At 30.1% G+C, this 19,839-nt stretch overlaps 4 protein-coding genes across 4 annotated transcripts; 1 reads left to right on the top strand and 3 right to left on the bottom strand.

The window, feature by feature from the left end:
- Positions 1–511: 511 nt before the first annotated feature.
- Positions 512–6,582, bottom strand: PGO_120790 (plasma membrane Ca2+ ATPase; the record flags this gene model as incomplete). Its single annotated transcript, XM_028688875.1, has 4 exons — positions 512–581; positions 813–3,059; positions 3,389–5,705; positions 5,952–6,582. 4 exons carry the CDS (start codon positions 6,580–6,582, stop codon positions 512–514), a joined length of 5,265 nt encoding a protein of 1,754 aa, XP_028544676.1.
- Positions 6,583–8,300: 1,718 nt separating this feature from the next.
- PGO_120800 (hypothetical protein, conserved) lies at positions 8,301–12,249 on the top strand (the record flags this gene model as incomplete). The annotated part of the gene is made up of 8 exons (XM_028688876.1): positions 8,301–8,946; positions 9,222–9,371; positions 9,574–9,693; positions 10,056–10,825; positions 11,098–11,365; positions 11,581–11,640; positions 11,742–11,822; positions 12,185–12,249. The coding sequence occupies 8 exons, from the start codon at positions 8,301–8,303 to the stop codon at positions 12,247–12,249; spliced, it is 2,160 nt and encodes a 719-aa protein (XP_028544677.1).
- A 395-nt stretch (positions 12,250–12,644) lies between these two features.
- PGO_120810 (hypothetical protein, conserved) lies at positions 12,645–14,503 on the bottom strand (the record flags this gene model as incomplete). Its single annotated transcript, XM_028688877.1, has 4 exons — positions 12,645–13,592; positions 13,893–13,957; positions 14,101–14,162; positions 14,448–14,503. The coding sequence occupies 4 exons, from the start codon at positions 14,501–14,503 to the stop codon at positions 12,645–12,647; spliced, it is 1,131 nt and encodes a 376-aa protein (XP_028544678.1).
- Positions 14,504–16,500: 1,997 nt separating this feature from the next.
- PGO_120820 (TBC domain protein) lies at positions 16,501–18,432 on the bottom strand (the record flags this gene model as incomplete). Its single annotated transcript, XM_028688878.1, has 2 exons — positions 16,501–17,432; positions 18,318–18,432. 2 exons carry the CDS (start codon positions 18,430–18,432, stop codon positions 16,501–16,503), a joined length of 1,047 nt encoding a protein of 348 aa, XP_028544679.1.
- Positions 18,433–19,839: the final 1,407 nt, after the last annotated feature.

The raw sequence follows: 19,839 nt of genomic DNA on the forward strand, positions 1-19,839 counted from the left end.
ATGACTTTTTTTTTTTTTTTTTTTTTTGTAGACACAAAAACAATTTGGCCATTTTAAAATGGGAAATAATTAATATTGAATTGTGCATAGAGAGGAATATACACTTTCTTTTCTTTTTTTTTTTTTACCCAATCACTCCTGTCCTTCGTGTTTTCCCTCCGCTTCTTCATCCACGTCCTCCATTTGTACCTCCATTATTTTCTCCTTTTCTTCCTCCTTTTCGTATACCTGTTCTTCCACAATTTTGGATTATTCACTTACCTTCCTCTTTTTACAAGCATATTATGACCGAACAAGGTTGATGGGTTTTCTTACTTTTCTCATGCCAATTTGTTCTCCTTTACTTGTAAAGGGCAGGAAATCCATTATACCCAACTTTTTCTCGTTCTGAAAAAACAAAGCGGTGAAAAACAAAGCGGTAGAAAAAGAAGCGGTAGAAAACAAAAAATAAAACCACTTTAAACACATTTCACCCCTTCTTGCTACATAAAAATATCAATTAAATGATCACTTACACTTTCAGATCATACTTATACCTCTGGGACATATAACTCCGTTTGTAGTCGTTCAGGGTGTCAAATCTTCAAGAAAAAAAAAAAAAAAAAAAAAAAAAAATATGAAGTGGTATTTATAAGAAGCAATATATTTTTTTCTTATTAACACCAGGTCAATTTTACGATATGAACACATTTGTGTATATGGATCATTGGTTAAATTCTCGCAATCGCCTTTGATCCTCATGTTATCTCTTTTCTTTTCTTCTCTTTTCTTCTTTTTAGGGAATAGAAACTGGTGGAGTTATATACACTTACACACTCTTTTCCCGAGGCTCATACAAATTCTGAAACGTTTTAAATGCACTAGACGGTAGAAGAAAAAGGCCCAAGCGACATATAATGAAATAAATAATTATATCTAATCCACAACAAGCAAAGCAAAATACCCACTGTATTAGAGTTAACCCATGTATATGTAAATTAAAAAATACGGAACCAAATTCAATTACAAAAATGTGTAGCATTAGTATCAATAGGAAAATTACAAATGTCATATAATTTTCACCAACAAGTTTTAATAGCATCATGTTTATATTCATATTGACCAAGTTAGATTTATTCTTCATCTGTTTAACTATAGTAGATATGAAAAAACCTTTTTGACTATCGTTAGAGTTACTGTCATTTCCCATCTTTTCATTTGTATTCGTGTCTGTTTCGCTACTTTTGCTTTGTTCATTATTAATCCCTTTTAACAACTGTTTTGAATTTTTTGTATGAACTAAGTTAGCAGACATTTGTTCTTCTTTCAGTTCGTTCATAAAGTTCCGTATATGTAAGGACAATATCTTTTTGTCTGTTCTTTCATTATGCAATAAAGGAATAATGTAACTTTTATATCTTTCATTTTGTATTCCCTTGTGCTTTTCCAAATATACATGTATTTCACGTAAAAATGTTTTTAAATAAATATGGATGTAAGAAAAAAAGAAAAAAAGAAAAAAAACATTAAATAGGATAGTGTCATGTCTACCAGGACTAATATAATTTTCCCATTCAGTCATATATCTATAATCATTTTGAACATTAATTTCATCTTGTATTTTGAGATTTGCTAAATTTTTTTTAAAACGAATACAAGATCTTATAGTGTGATAATAGCCAGACTGTTGTCTATCTGTTAGGTACGAAAATTCTGAAAATTCGAAAACATTCCTTAAATCTTCTGTAACAAAATCCCATTTTGATTCAGGTATAAAAACATGCCCAAAAAAAAATATGATGAATAATATTATAGTTTTGGATAAAATAGATGAAATCATATCATTTATATCTTTCTCTTTGAAAAAGTCATAAGATTGTTTTTTTTTTTTTCCTCCTGTACTTAGCGAACTTTTTCTATAACAAGATAAATAATGAAATATTACATTTTTTATAAAATATATATATAATATTTGTATTGTGCTTAAAAATTCGAGTCCATTTACCAAAGTACATACAGTTGAAAATATAACCATACAGACATACAAAGTTATGTTGTGTTCAATAAACAGTTGAATATTTGTCAATATAGAATTTGAGAAATTCTTTAATTTTATAAAATCATGTAAACTTTTATTTAAAATTATAATGTCACTCTTTTCTTTGTTTTCTCCTTTGCACCTATCATCACATATTCTTATGTTACACAACCTTTCTTCGCACATAACATTGCTTTCATTTGTTACTACTGCACTTTTTCCATAATAACTAGAAATTTTCAGCAAACTTGACAATTCTTTACTTCCACAATTGTAAAAAATATTATTATTCAAAAGAAATTCCAAGTTATTTTTTTTATTTTCATTTTCACTTGACAGATTTGTCACCATACTATCAGCACATTGCTTTAGATTTAAAACTTCACTCCTACACTTGTTACTTGGAAATTTTTTCTTATTCCCTTTCAGTTTGTAATTCTGTAAATCCTCACTATTCTCCAGATAAGTTTCGTTATAATCATTTCTGTCACTACTTTCTTGTGGAGCAGCCTGAACATTTTTCTTCATATTTTTTTTTTCCTCTTCCTTTGAATTATTACTATTTTTCCCCTGTTGATGAATACCAAATCTATCGCCATCCTCATTGTGATAATTCAAATTTGACGAATCTTCATTACCTTGAATTTTCGCATTATATAATTTCAAAGACTCAAAAAAATCAGGGAAGTATCTGAAAAGCTTCTTTGTCTTTAGAATACTATTCTTCGTAAACAACTTCACACACATGTCATTCCCCTCCAACATTTTGTAATCAAAATAGAAATACTTGCTCAGGGTTTCTTCGAATGCCAAAATGGAAATACATATGTAATCATTCATTTCTGCATACTTCAGATAAGTTTCATCAATGTTTTTATTCATCTCTTTGTTATCGAACGCGTAATCGCTGTCATCGTCGTACTGGAATAACATATCCTTCTCATTTTCACTTAGAACTATTTCTTTGTAGGCAAAGCAGATGACTGATTCGTGATTTTCCTTTTCAACCTTTTCCACTTTTTCCTTCAGCTCGTCTATGTCCCTGCGGATGTATCGAACAGTGAAAAAAAGACACGGTGTGCTGCGCAGCAATGCTGAGAGAAACTCAGCAAAATGCAGCAAAACAAAGAAAACTGCTGCAAACTGCTGTAAACTGCTGTAAACTGAGAGGAATGAATTTGAGCTATACAATGCTGTTCCACGTAGGATCAAGTCCAACGTAACGCAAAACTCACAAGGTAACCATGCACTAATTCGTTCATTCATTCATTCGCTCATTCACTCATCCACTAATTCGCTCATCCACTAATTCCATAGTTCACGAATTGTCTAATCCTCTAATTAAGACAGACACTGAGAAGGAAGACTAACATTCGCAAGGTATCACCGTCGAGATATTGCCTGCACTTGGGAAAAACCAAATTCAAGCGACCCCTAATAAATATCCTCAACACGTTTAAATTTTCACGACCATATTTGACTTGTTCATTTATCTCCTTGTTCTTCTCCCCCTTGACTATATGCTGTTGAGGCAGATAAGAATTCTTCGAAAACACAAATGAAATAATAAAATCTTGATTACTAGATATAACACGAAATATATGTTTTTTTGGGATAAAATAATCTTCAATATTAATTTGAAAAATTTTCACTAATTTTAAAAGAGACATGTCTATATGGAGAAAATTTTCATTATAATGATATAAGTTACTGGTTGTAAGTATACTATGGATGAGCAATTTAAAAAAGAGATTTTTTGTCATTTCAATTTGACGTTCCTTATTTTGAGATAAATTAATAAATTCCTGTTTTGGTGATGATAATTCAGGCTTTACACTACTATCGAATGAAAAAGAGAACTCCTTGTTATAAAAAAAATAAATGCACTTATATTTTATGTACCTCTCTATATCTATATAAATAATATTAGTAAATAGAATTTTTTCAAACGTATTTTTTCTTTTTATTAGAAAATTTTCTCGCATTATTTGCCTAGAATTTAATGCTATACAATTTTGTAAAAGCAAAGGCATCTGATCAATGGATAATAAAAGATATTTTAAAATTTCTATAATAATACAATTGAGTAAAAATATTAATAAATTATAAGCATATGTCTGCATATTATTTTCAACTATAGTAATTAAAAAATGAATAAATATAAAAAGGATACATAATATACAATAAAAAATTATTATTATCACAACATTTTTAGCAAAACTGTTTATTATCAATTCTAATTCTGTATTTTCTTCTACATCTTTAATTGTATGATGGAACATTTGTTTATTTTTACTAACACATGTGGTTATCATAATACCTGTACCATTTCGTACTATAGATTCTGACAGGACAAGAGGAGAATATTCAAACATTTTTCCAAAATTACAATTTGTGCTTAATCTATTTTTGCTATTATTTTTCTCTCCTTTATTGTATAAATTTTCTACTCTCTTATTATTACTTCCACTAAGTGACAATTTTTTCAATTTTTCATCATCACTTTCTTCTCCTCCCCCATCTTTACCATCCACCAAATTGGAATTTTCCTGTACCTTACTTTCCTCTCGACTAAGTCGTTTTAGATTAGCTTTTACCTTCAAATTAAGTATTTCAAAATAATTTAACTTTTTTTTCTTCAGTTCATTCACACTTAACTTTCTCTTTCTTGATTTCTCACTATAGTATAAATATTCATCTAAGCTAATTTTCTTTTTCTGGCTTTTTGCTGATTTTAAAATGTTAGATTCATCAACAACCAAATCGTTACATTTTATAAGAATTCCATCTGCTGGTATCACATCTCCTTTAAACAGATATACAATATCTCCTACTAAAATGTTTTTACTATTAATTGAATATATATTATTTTCATATAGGATATAATTTACTAGATTTTTTTTTTTTTTCCCATTTGTCATTTCAGTAGAATTTTTTCTTCCTTCTTCTTCCCCTATACTTATTCTTAGAATGTCTTCACTATATTTTTTCTCCCTGTCTACTTCATCATTTAAGACCACTTGTTTTTTCATATCTCCCTTTCCTCCTCTATCCACATCATACTTTTCTGTACTTATTCCATTCTTCTTATTATTATCTAACACTTTTGAACTTGTCTTATTCCTCTTATCTGGAAATATTCCTTCTTCTACGTTAACTCTAGAAGATATTATATTATTCCTTAACGCACTAGTTTCTTCTCCTTCTTTATTCGCATCTTTTGATTTTCTACTATTTAGGGTTAAATCTTCCTTACTGATGATTTCATTATTATCTACTTCGTTTACCATTTCTGATGATTTATTAATTGATTTGCTTTTCAGATTTATTCCAGAATATTCATTTGGGATAATATCCTTAAAATGTTCTTGTACATAACTTGAATTTTTATCAGCTTTAAAAGATTCATAATCAAGAAGTTCTGCATTTATTCTATTTAAAAAACTTTTTAGAAAAAAGTATTTGGAGTACTTTTTTATTTCTACAGTTTTTCTACTTTCAAAATTGGTCAATTTCATTTTGTTATCTATATTATTTTTTATAAAATTCCGACATATGTAATTCTCCCTAAAGTTATTCAATTTGGACGTTATTAAGTTTATTCTATTTTCTTTTATGTAATGCACTCCAGCTAAGGCTAGACAGCCAATCGTCACTATCAAGGAAAAGAAGAGAGATTCTAAGAATTCTGCCGAAAAAAAAAAAAGGAAAAGAGAAGAAAAGAATTTGTAGGGGACGTTTTTGAAATACATGAAGGGATTGCAAAATGGCTTTACATATCATGCAAATAAAATGGAACACAAAAATTAACCATTGAACAGATTTTCCCAATTCAAAAAAAAAAAAAAAAAAAACATTCAAAGGTAAGAAAGTGCCTCATATGCATTTATGGATAAATGCGAAAAATCACAATTCTCAAAAAAATGATGTGTACCTAGTAGATTGTTTCTGTCACACACATACGTTACAAACGTGTAAAAATAAACACAAGACAAAAAAACTTTTAAAGGATAATTTTCCAAGTATATTTTAATAACAGACAAATATGTGAGAGAAGGTAGGGATTGTATGATATTTGAACAGTAGCAGTATATTCTATAACTGTTTATCACGTTGATTTTTTTGTTAAAAATGAAGTAATCTAAGAGCTCTTTCGGTTTCTTATTCTTGTCTTTATCGCCTCTTTCTTTGTTTATGTCAGCCTTGTTCATACTTTGTTCATTCTTTTTATTTTCAAGTACATCATTTTGTTTCGTTTCTTTCACATCGATTGATATACCCTCATGCGAGAGGCTTTTTTCCTTCTCTTCCATTCCATTGACATGCTTTAAAACTTTTCTAAAAAATTTCAGTTTACATTGTTTTAAAAATGTTTCATCACAATTTTCTTCTAAATAAAAAATTAATCCATTTTCATTACTGATAACTTCTTGCATCAAGTTATTGGAACTTCTAACATTTTTCAAATCTTCACTATAATCTTCATTTTTCATGTACTTATCAAAAATACCCTTAAAAAATTTTGCATCGTATGGAAATAGGCTTTTCGTGATTTCGTTATTCATTTTTTTGTGTTTTTTTTTTTTTTTTCAATACAAGTTAACAAACATGTGTCATGAATTTAATGCGTCTTGACTATACACGCTCAAAAAGAAAGGATAAACAAACATGTAGATTGGATGTGCAGAAAGATTGTATAGCAACACAAGTTCTATTATTATTCTCCTTGGAATTAGTTTTTTCCAATATTATTTCATGACCTCCCGAAATCCCAAGTTATGCTAAGACTTCTGTAGTTATTATCAGCACGTCTACAAAGTGATAATGTTAAATTAATATTTTTTTCCATGCGATCGTGTCGTTACGCAATTTGTTGCTTATCTATTATAAATCAACTTCTATTATATATTTCTCTCATACTTTTGTGCTACTTTTTTTTTTTTTTTTTTTTTTAATAATATGCATTTTCATTTCTCTTACCCTGTTATACATCTATGAATGTTCGAATATGTACGTGTGTATAAGTACACATGTACACTTTTTTTTTTTTTTTTTTTCTATAATAGCCATTTTTGCTCACCATTTGCACTGTGTTAAACAGTTATGCGTTTATTTTATTTTATTTTATTTTTTATTATTTTTTTTTTTTCCCCTAATGTGTGTTCCCCTCTTCTAGCTACCTATGCTTCTACATTTTTGATGCACACAAAATGGACATTGTCTAGAAGAGCATTCAGTAGGAATAGAAATCAGGCCTGATAATATGAAACGGAAAAAAAAAAAAAAAAAAACAATAATAAAAATAAATAAGTAAACAAATAAGTAAATAAATATATAAGTAAATAAATAGAACATCACATAACACATCGATTCACAGCATAACTCTCATCTCATAAACGAGAGATACGTGCAGAAAATACTTACCATCTCTGCACATTCCCTAATGAGCACCTTTTTTTTTTTTTTTTTTTTTTTTTTTTATTTCGATTTATTTTGCACATCATTGGAACCTAAAATCGCTATTAAAACCGCTCTTAAAACCGTTCATAAAACCGCTCTTAAAATTGCGCTTAAAATATCTTCATAACGATTTCCCCTTTTATACACAACCAGGTGAAATATATTCAAAAGTGCGCAAATTTTTAATAATACATTTCTGAGTGTTTACACATTTCGAAAAAAGTCATGATGAAACACTAATGGCACAGATTCTCCATTTATATATTTCCTTCGTAAGCGAGATAAGATACATGTCAGAGGGTGAAATGTGCACAATCGTAACTACACATGGATTAATTATACCCATCTTTGGCCTAGTCAAGTTTACCTCAAAAAATAAGCCCTAAGGAAAGGCTTCCTCTGACCTCACGTATCTTAATGCATGAACATTCAACTGTTACATCCACTGGGCGATGTCTAAAATATAAAATTAATTACACGATGTTCCATTACAGTATTTATGCAGATTTAAACGCTGTGCTTTATTTCTGCCACTTCATTTTTACCGTTTCATTTTTACCGTTTCATTTTTACCACTTCATTTTTACCACTTCATTTTTACCACTTCATTTTTATCGTATAGAACAGTGGCATGAGCACACTTGCACAAAATTGTCAAACTGAGACTTCATGAATCTGCTGAAAAATCCACAGAAACGTTCCTGCTATGTGCCTCTTGATTTTTTATTTTTCTCCTTCACACAGTTACTCTGTTAAAAAGTAGGATATAAAAAGTTCCCGTTTGATACATTTCTATATGTACACACATTAACCCAGACTAAAGATGGAAAAGGAACTTGTTGTAGAATCCTACATCGGGTTCAATGGAAATGTATCGAACAATCTTATTTTAATAAGACAAGAAAAAAAATTGGATAAGAAAATCTACAGAGAAAAATTAAGACTAATAGAAGAAGAAGAAATTATAGAAAATGAAAAAAAAAAAAAATTAAAAAGTATTTACAATTTAAAAAATATAGACATCAATCATAATTATTATGAATTAAAAAAAGAAGAATTGCAATACGACTTCTTTATGATTTATGCAATTGGAACTAACATTATAAAAGAGGATGTCGTGAATAATAAAAGAACCATTTTCAAAAGTGACAAAAATAAAATAAGTAAGTTATATGTAGATAATGGGAAGAAATATATTTGCTGTTGTAAGGAGAGTAAATTAATGTCTAACATTTATATATATGATTTTAACAATAAAAAGGATACTATTCAATTGGAATTACACAAATTTAAGACTATAGATGTATCCATAAGTAATGATGGGAAATACTTACTTTCCTCTGGTGGTGAAGATGACAAAACTTTAATTTTAACTCAAATAGAAAACCAAAAATTTATCTACAAATCTTCTTCCGATTATTCCTATTCAAACGTTTCTTTTTTTCACAAGTCAAATAATTTTATAATAGGTTAGTCCTACCTGTGTCTGTCCCTGTACCTGTGTCTGTCCCTGTACCTGTGTCTGTCCCTGTACCTGTGTCTATCCCTGTACCTGTTCCTGTCTGTGTGTGGGGTGTTATAGCTCTCTCTGTGGTGCAGAAAATGTTCACTTCCACCATAAGCCATTTTCAGTATGCACACCTCATAAATCGTGGAAGAAATGGCACCAAATCGCCTCAAAATGCGAAGCACCAAATGAAAAAATATACATGTGCGTATATATATTCCTTTCTTTTTTCTGAAGCCAAACTTAATAGCATCAAAATATGCTACTATGACTTCACAAAAAAGCTGATGAGTGAAGAGGAAGTGAATACTTCTATTTACAAGAGACAATTCGTGTGTCTAGAATTGAAGGAAAATGATGAATACGCCTATCTTGGGACAACTACAGGTATAACCTGCAAATTATGATGCATATAATTTAGCAATTGCTCAAAAAAAAAAAAAAAAAAAAAAAAAAAATTTTAACATACACTTAACACTTGTGTAAAGATAAGGCACAATTCATCATTACACACAAGATAAGAAAAATATCTCCACATTCTGGCACATGCAAATGATGCACGTTTATAACGAATTTCTTTTAAACACAGGCGATGTTCTAGTGGTAAACATAAAATCCAAGGTACTCGAGAAAATAATTCCCGAGGGTTATCTCTTCAGCAACGGGATAAATGTGGTCAAAATTCTCAAGGACAACACAATTTTGACTGGTGAGGATTATCAAAAAACGAGCAAATGAAGCATGTACCCATGCACACATGTAAACGTGAAAACATGAAAACGTGAAAACGTGAAAATATGAAAACGTGAAAACATACAAACATACAAACATACAAACATACAAACAAGTCTGTATGTTTGTGCTTCTCGAAAGCGGATTCTCAATTGAGCATTGGTTCATAGCGAAAATGAGACCTTGGCCTGGAGCTATATATCCTGCATTTTCGATGAGAGTACATAGAGGGGACGAGAAAGGAATAGTATTCATCTACGTGCCAAAAAAAGAAAAAATAAAATAAAAAAAATAACATATAAACCCGTTCTGACAATCTCCTAACCATCCCCTTTGAAGGAAGCGGAGACGGCTACGTGAGTGTAATAGACGTTGCAGAAAAGAAAGTTGTGAGAAAAACAAAATTGTATGGGTCTATCAACTCAATAGAAATGAGAAATGATTCTACCCTATTCATCAGTGTTTACGAGAATGTAATTTATGTGATGGATATGATCAATTACACATATAATGTGCTAATGCTAGTTCAAAATAATTATATTCGTGATTTATGTTTCCCACTTAACTATAACTATGTGATGTATACTTGTAGCCAGAATAACATAATGGCATGGCATTTTTATGAAAAAAGAGCCATATTTTTAAAAAATATAAACAAGGGAAAATTCATATATTATGATAAGAAATTTTTAAGTATACCAATGAATAACAAAAAAAAATTGTGCAAAATAGATAGGACACGTGAAGAACAAATTGCTAACGTGCTGGATAAGAAAAACAACAACCAAGAAACATTTGATAAAATAAACAAAAATTTAACTTGTCATAGCTTAAAAATAACAACGGATGGAAAATATGTTGCCTTAGCTGTGCATAATAACATTTATCTATTGACATCAAAATATATGAAAATAGTCACAGTTATTTTGAGCTCTCATTATGATTATTGTAATGTCTTAATCTTCCACAACAATTATGATTTAATAACGGGTGGAAATAAGGGAGATATCAAGTTTTGGAAATTTCAAAATAACAAATATATCAACCTCAACACTATTAACTATCATTCCTCTGGAATTAATCAGATTATCATCTACCAGGGAAAAAATGTAACTATCTAGTACTTGCAATTACATGAGGTATTTACCTCGCCCCACTTTACTCTTCCTAACATAAGAGAGCAATTCTATTTCACAACCCACCTGCATTTCTATCGATATGCATGTATTCACACAAAAACGAAAGCTTCTTTTCCTCCTATGAGTATATTTTATCCCTCTGAATAGAAACATGTTCCTCATCCCATGGTCATATCCTCTTAACATAATATAATAACCACCATGCTTTTTCCATCCCTAATTGACTTTTCCAAATTTTGTAGCTTTGCAGTTGCAGTGAAGACGGGCTCATAACAATTTACAACATTGAAGAATGCACACTTGCAAAAAAAATAATAGATACCAATTATACAAGATACAAACAAATTTGCCTGAATCAAAAATACGATATCTTGTTATGTTCAGGAAATAACAACATTTTTATGTATTATGATTTGATAAAAAATGAGATCAGTAAGCACTTTTATTATTCCCCTTTCCACAATGTTCTTTCGATAGACATGGATAATAATGGAAAATATTTCATAACAGGTGCGTCTGCAGATTTTACAGGCATGAACATCGTTCATTTTCTTCATCATACATGGGCACACACAATGATATGCCTAGATATATATATATATATATATATATATATATATATATATACATATGTATATATATATACAGAATCACACATATGAACAAGTGCATACTCGCCTGAGCAACGAGCTCATGTCTACTTTTACTCCACCCCATGCCCACAGGATCCGATGACTGCAAATTACGGCTCTACGAATTCAAAACTTGCACTTGTCTTTTCATCGGTACGCATATCACATAATACATAAAGTGATCTTTTGACCTTTACATTTTCACTACCTCTTATAATATGCCACACACACAAACACCGTATAAATCATCACAGGAGATGCCCACAATGATGCCATAAACAAATGTCTCTTCACTTTTGATAATCATTTTATCGTATCCGTTTCGAAGGACGAAAGTAAGAAACGATGCAAGTTAAACAGACATTCACACGGGGAAGAAGAAGAGGGAAAAAAAAAAAAAAAAAAAAAACAGTAGCAATAGCAGTAAATGTAGCAGTAAATGTAGCAGTAAATGTAGCAGTAAATGTAGCAGTAAATGTAGCAGTAAATGTAGCAGTAAATGTAGCAGTAAATGTAGCAGTAAATGTAGCAGTAAATGTAGAAGTAACTGTAGAAGTAACTGTATCAGTGACATTGTAAACGTGCCATATACCCCCTTGGGAAATAACGAAATAAAAAAGCACATAACTCTGTTACGCGCTATGCAATTCATTGATAACAGAAATTATAGAAAAGGGAAATTCCTTAAACTGTGCAGGTATAATTTACTGGAAATTTCCAACTGAAATAAAACACGATTCGTCAAATGAACTAGATGAGTAGACTATTGCACTGTGTGCAGACACGGACGTAGATATAAACACATACATAAGCAAAAGTGTGGAAGTAACATGTGGAAGGTGCTCACCCTGAGGCGCTCTTTATTACTTTACTGTTCCTTTTTTTCACGTTTTTCATTTTTTCCATTTTTTCCACGTTTTTCATTTTTTCCACGTTTTTCATTTTTTCCACGTTTTTCATTTTTTCCATTTTTTCCACGTTTTTCATTTTTTCCATTTTTTCCATTTTTTCCATTTTTTCCACTTTTACATCTTGCCCACCTTTTTCACCTGTTTGTCTTTTTCCTGCTTCGCAAAAGCACCCCTCCCTCATCCCTTGCTCAAACACACGTCACACAGAAAAAAACGCTTCAACTGAACGTGAATATAAAGGAGTTCCTAATTCATGTGCGTGAAGAGCATCTCATCAAACTTGGAAGTGAACCAGATTTCTGGTCCACATATATCTAATTCTATTTGACAAAAAAGAAAAAAGGAATTAATTTTTGCATTTCTGAAATCATATTTATCAAAAAAAATCATGTTATTTTTTTTAATTACTGCTTTGACTTTTTCATCATACATATCGACATTTTTCGATTTTATACTTTTAAGCGCAGATAAAAAAAAGTATTTAAAACCTTGATTAGTGTTGTTTTTATCTAGTCCTTTATCCTTAGCTAGAAAGTTATTACCTCTACTATTTTCATATTTCGCATGATAAATTTCTCTTTTTATGTCTTCACAATTTTCCTCAGTTGTAGAAATAGTAGTATCTTTTAATTCTCGAGGTGGATTATTGCTTAAATTTAAATTATTATTTTTGTGAATCATAGGCGATTTATTTAACAATTTTTTTAATTTTACAAGAGGTGAGTTACTTTTAATTCTCATGGAAATTTTTTCATCTTCTATAAACAAAAAACTGTAGTCTCTATATAAACTCCGTAAAACTACATAATTGGATCTGTTATAAATATCTTGATATTTCTTTTCAAAAAGTCTTAACTCTGATGTACAACTATTTCCTATATTTATTTGTGTTATCTCATCATACAATAATATTTTCCTTGACCATTTTCCCATTATACATATATGACCAATATTAAATCGCAATAATTTTTTTCTCATATCTCCTTTTCTGGTAATTTTTAAAGCAAAAATTCCCTTACGTATTTCTTTAATAGCTGTTAAATAATTTCTAAACAAATTGAACTGTCCAGTTCTATACAGTAGGGCCATTCGAACTCTAATCCCTTCACCTAAGTTCAAATATGTATTCATAGTTTTTGCTATGAATTTTACATCTTCATCTCCTTCTGTAACGTTCATCAAAAAGTCGTATTTCTAAAATGAAAGTGGTAATTGTTGGAAAGTAGCAATGTCCTTGGTTAATGTATGCACATGCATATATATACATACATATACATACATCTACCTATATAGACATAGATATAGACACACACTTTTGACCGGCATAGGGTTGACTTAATGGGCAACTCTACTACTACAATGGATCAATGACAACCTTTCCCTTACTGTGGGGTTTCTTCATCCACTGTGTAAAACTTGTATATATACATATATATATAAACATGAACATGCGTTTCTTATTACACTCGAGTGAAGAACTCCCACTTTTATTACCTCATTTTTCTTATCCTTATCCTTATTCATAAAGAACGGTAACTTTTTCGAAAAATTTTCTTCGTCTGCAAGAAGGATAGAAAAAAAAAAAAAAATAGACTCTTTGGTGTGCAAATCCTTGTATTCATATGTACAGGTTTTACTATTCATCCATGCGGGATGTTACTATACGTGCACAAATCTCAACTACATACATTCTTCGACGTACCATTTTTGTGTTTTATTGTCTTTTCATTCACCCTAAAATGTTGATCAATTTTCCCGCATGCCCTAAAAAAATAAAACAAAACAAAACGAAATAAAAATACACATATGTATTTATTTATACGCATATTAATAGTAACATTTTATTTTTCCTTCAACTGAATTGCATACATGTCGCACTATAATATCCTCCTCCCTCGGATGGGTTATCCTAGTATATTTGAGGTGAATATATATACATATGTCATGCTTCACTACGAGCAGGTGTATATATATATATATAAATACATATGCACGCACATTTGCATATATATATATATATGTACAAGTCTTTTATTCCTTTTCCCTTACTCGTATACTACTTCATTGCAGTTCTCCCTTCTCTGCAATTTTTCCTTAAAACTCATTTTGTTCTTTTAAATATGGACTATTGTGGTAAGGGAGAAATAGAAGAAAAGGAGTGTTATAATAAAAAGAGAGTTTAAATGCTAAGTATTTCAAAAAAGCAGGGAAAAAAAAAAAAAAAAAAAAAAAAAAAAGTGTTTAGAGTTATTCGTCATATTTAAGACTCTTAGTTCTGAACCTGTTTTGTTGTTTGTTTACGTCCGTACATACGTATGTAATAAAGTGGGGTATTGACAAATAACAGTACATATGTTTACACATATATGTATAAATACTCGCGTAAATGCCTTTGTTATTATAAATTTTTTTGTGATAAATATCCCAAACTTCACACGAAAGCTTTTCTTCACCCTTGCGATTATCATGTTATGCATTTCTTTTTTTTTTTTTTTTTTTTTTTTCCTTTTAAAATTTTACGAATAAATGTTTCAAAACGAAAGCACAAATATTATTCGAAAAAGAAATAACCAAAAAATTTAATCAGGTTTTTAGTACGTGGTTGCCGCTTAGTTTACATGTGACAAACGGAGCATCATATAATTTTTCGCGTCTGTTACATTTCTGTCTGTTTCTGTCTTTTCCTAACTTTTGCTGTCTTCCTATGCCTTTTTGTCCTTTTTTTGCTTTTTTTCTTTCATGTTTGCTCTTCTGTTGTTTTATTTTTTTACACAATTTTGCAGTTTCACACCTCAAAATTGATAGTGCTTTGCTCCACTCACTCAATGTTCCCAACTATACACACATGCACGTTTAAAAAAAAAAAAAAAAAAGGGTAAAATTTAAGAGCGCAGAAAAATCACAATGTGAAAAATAATAAAGTGCTGAAATTTCACAGTTGGAAAAATGTAAAAATGACAAAAATTTGTTAAGGAAAAAATGGTTAAAAAAAGAAAAGCATGCACAACAAATAGAAACCAAAAAAATGACCCTTGGTGCAAAACTCCCCCAAAGCAGGAAAATTCATTTTGATTTTCACAACCAATGTGTATATGCATAAAAGAAATAAGCAAATACATGTGTACATGTGAACATCTACACAAATCTGTATATATTTAGATTTACATACGTGTTTGCAAGAAGTGGCCTGGAATATCTTGGTGTGCAAAAGGAACATGTGCAAATCTCGCACATTCCATACTAAGACAGTGCAAGAGAAGATGGAACATCGCCATGACTCCTTTTAGAGAATATATTTCCATGTGCTCATTTCATATGATCATTTCACATACTCATTTTGATTATATCCATTTCATGCGGCACATACCTTTGCAAATTCAAAAATTTTGCAAATAAGTAAACTTAAAAGTAGGAACAAAAAGCCAACGTGATAAGTGTGAACATTGGTATATCTGGCATTGCATGCGTTACTGTGCAAGAGAAAGAAGTTATATTTATTTTTTTTTTTTCTCTCATTTTAAAAATAACGACGTATTTTTTCCTTGTACTATCACAGTGCATCATACTGATTGAAGAAAGCCCCTCTGTCATGTTTTTGTTAAAATATGTGCATAATCAAAAAAAGAAAAAAAAATTAATTCAATTCGATTCAGTTTGACTCAATTTGATTCAGTTCGATTCAGTTCGATTCAGTTCGATTCAGTTCGATTCAATTCGATTCAATTCGATTCAATTCGATTCAGTTCGATTCAATTCGATTCAATTCGATTCAATTCGATTCAATTCGATTCAGTTCGACTCAATTCGACTCAATTCAATTTAAAATGGTGAACGCAAATTTATAAGGTGTGAAATGTGCAAGCGGTGATGGTTTCTATATCCCAATTCCGTGGGTTTAAAAACATGTTCTCCAGGAGTTTTAGATTGTATATTTTTATATACGGGAGTACGAGTGCACATAACGCAAGCATATGCACGAACAACGGAAAAAAGGAAAAAGCACAGGGAAGAAAGGTGATATATACGTATGTATATACATGGTGATAAGGACAGCTTTCGAATGCATGCCACCTTCGTCATACGAGTGCTTCTGAAAGAGAAACTACGAAAAATGTTTGGGGGATGATTGAAAGGCGTTCTTTAAAACAAATGCTTCTGACAAAATGGATTCGATGTCTTGAATCTTCCAATTGTGTGTGGGAAAACGTTGCATGAATAGGAGCATTTGCTGAAAATCCATTTCTTTTAAATACTTTGACCAATGTACTAAAAAAACAGCACAAATATACGGATGAAAATCCGTAAAAATGTCACATATATCACTAATGTACGTGTCTAATAATCTGACAGATATGTTTATTGGGAATTCTCTTAGTAGAAGACAGTTAACCCATCTGAAAGAGAACTGGATGAAATCAATATTATTTTCGTAAATGTGATTAAACAAAGAATTATCAATTCTTTTTACAATTTCTTTAACTTTGATTATTGCTCTTTGAATTCCTGGTTGTCCAAAAGTATAATTATCTTGTATTTGCTCTAACAATTTTGAAAGACAAAAATATAAATCAGATTCAACATTTTTTAATTCATCATCTGTTATTTTATCAATATCATTCGAATTTATTTCTTTTTTTAAAACTATTGGTCTTAAAAATACGATTAAAAATGGAGTTACTAAATCGTTTATTCCTTGTACGTATCCACAAGCCGGGTGTCTCACAGAATATATAAATAATACATGTTCACTTAATTGCTGAATCTTTTTATTATTAAATATGTTGTAACATGATTTTGTTCGAGGTATATCTACCTTAATTTGACGTAAAATTTTCAATTCTTCTTCAGATAATTTATTTTTGTTATAATATTCTTTTTTTAAATTTTCATATTCATCTCTTTTTTTTTTTAATACCTTATCTGTATCTTCTTGATTTAGAGGCAAATATCCTAGGCCCAATTTCCAGCATTTCTCCCTTACGTCAAATGTCATTTCTTCTGATATGCCTCCCCACAATATGTTTTTTAGTTCGTCTGAAAAGTTGGGAATTAGTGGAAACATGAAAAAAATTTGAAAAGTAGTGGAAATTTTGGGCGAAAAGAAAGGGGCATTGTGCCTAACGCAAATCATGCTTATGTCCACATCAACAAGCAAAAAGGAATTTATTGTCATATGCATAATTCTATCATTTACAAGCTAATCAATTTTGTAACAAATAGACATTTGGATATATCACGTAAACATATCGGACTCATGTGTGATCTCTTCACATAGAACAAAAATCACCATGCCCCATTTAACAGTATGCACAAACGGACATTCTTATTTAGGACTCTTTTTTTGAGTGAATATGCACACATGCACAGGTAAGTATGGTTATATTATTCGATAAATGAGACTATAGCCCAATAACAAATGAAATCAAGCATGAATGGAAAAAGTTTCATTGTTCAAATTTTGTGTGTTTATGTGTCCCAGTTGACAAAAATGTATATATTTTATCAAGTATAATAATGTTATTTTTATTATTTTATTTTTTTTTTTTTAATTATTCTATTTTTTTATTTATTTATTTTATTTTTTTTATTTTTTTTTTTGCACTTTACACATTCATTCAGCATGAAAAAATAAACAAGTTCCGTATTTGTTCTATAATGAATAAGCGACGAATGGAGAAAACTTCCCATAAGCATTATCATATAGAGAACACAAGAACACGCATGTGTGTAGTCGTTGTAGACCTCTAGTTCATTCCATGTATTTGCGTAAGCGTGTGTATTTTTACACTTGTACACTTATTTTTTTTAAACCACAAAATGGAATTCACTATACAAAAGATATTCTCGCGATTGTGTGGTTACACAACCATCTAATCAAAACAAATAGGGCACATCTAGCCATATTATTATGTTGCATACTTATATCAATAATAGGACTGTTCAATATAGAGATTAATTTCTTCATCCGCTGGGAAAGGTTTTTATTTTCTGTTTCATCTTTTATACTTTCATCTTTTTGTTCATCTAATTTCATTTTGTAATTTTTTTTTTTCTTTCCTTATTTTATTTTATATTATTTTATTTTTTTTAATAAAAGTGGGGAAAAATCATGTCATAGGGAAAAAGAAAACTTCCTTTTCATGGGTATTAGAAAAAGCGCTATTTGTGAATTTGCATTTTATTGAAATGTGTTTTACCAGATGGGGGTCCGCGGGTTAGCTTCTTTTTATTTTTACTTTATTTTTTTCTTACATTTTTTTCTTGCATTTTTTTCTTGCATTTTTTTCTTGCATTTTTTTCTTACATTTTTTTCTTGCATTTTTTTTTTTAAATGTACATTTACATATGCCCTAAGTGGGGTCCGATCAAGTGATAAGTGCTAAGCAAATACTCACCATGCCATGAGAACAAGTTCTCCTGCACACCAACCCAAGCCCTTTAAAATATCCCAACTGGGATGATGTCACTGCCATACACCCAGAATACATTTTCGAACAACTACTTTGAAGTAGCAAAGTAACCAATTTATTATTTTTCCTTCTTTTCATTCTTTCCCTTTCTTATTTCTTAACCTTGTTGTGCTTAATTTTTGTGCTTGACTAAGTTGACGAGGTCACACACTAAGGGGTTGAGAAAATGTGACAAAGATCAAAGCTTGAATAGGAAAAAACGCTGACATGCTTTTTTAATTTGTCAACCTAATTGGTGAAACATGCGGAAAGCTCAAGAAAGAGCGAAAAAACGAAAAAGAAAATAAAAACGAAAGAAAAGATTAATCCAAAAATGAGAGCAAAGACAAAAAGAAAAAAGGAGGCAAAGATAGATACCAAAATGAAGGCCAAAAAGGAGGCAAAGATAGATACCAAAATGAAGGCCAAAAAGGAGGCAAAGATAGATACCAAAATAAAGGCCCAAAACGAGGCAATGATAGAGACCAAAATAAAGGCCCAAAACGAGGCAATGATAGAGACCAAAATGAAGGCCAAAGCGGTTGTAAAAGTGAGAACGAAAATGTGTATGTAACAAAATCCAATATACATTAAAAAAATGTTCAACGAAAAAGCCAACATATACTACTTCAAAATAGAACTAAAAACGAAAATGTTTTTTACACATGTACTATGAGAATATCTTGGTATAAAACCTTCCATTGCTGAATTTTTCAGTTGGGCATATACACCCCTCTAGATTTATAAAATAACAAATTAAATCTCATCAAATTAAAAGGACGTGTCAAGGTATATATCATGAAGGAAGCATATTTTCAAATGTTACACATATATATATATATATATATTTTTCTTTCTTTTCCACAATATAGTAATATTACGCTGCTCAATAACTATGAAGTGTAATCGTTCGGGACATATTCAAGCTACACAATATATTAAAGTCTTTTTACAAAAACATGAAGTTTTTAACATTTAAAAAAAAAAAAAAA

This window comes from Plasmodium gonderi, assembly GCF_002157705.1.
Source record: "Plasmodium gonderi DNA, contig: Chr12, whole genome shotgun sequence".
Classification (NCBI taxonomy): Eukaryota; Apicomplexa; class Aconoidasida; order Haemosporida; family Plasmodiidae; genus Plasmodium; species Plasmodium gonderi.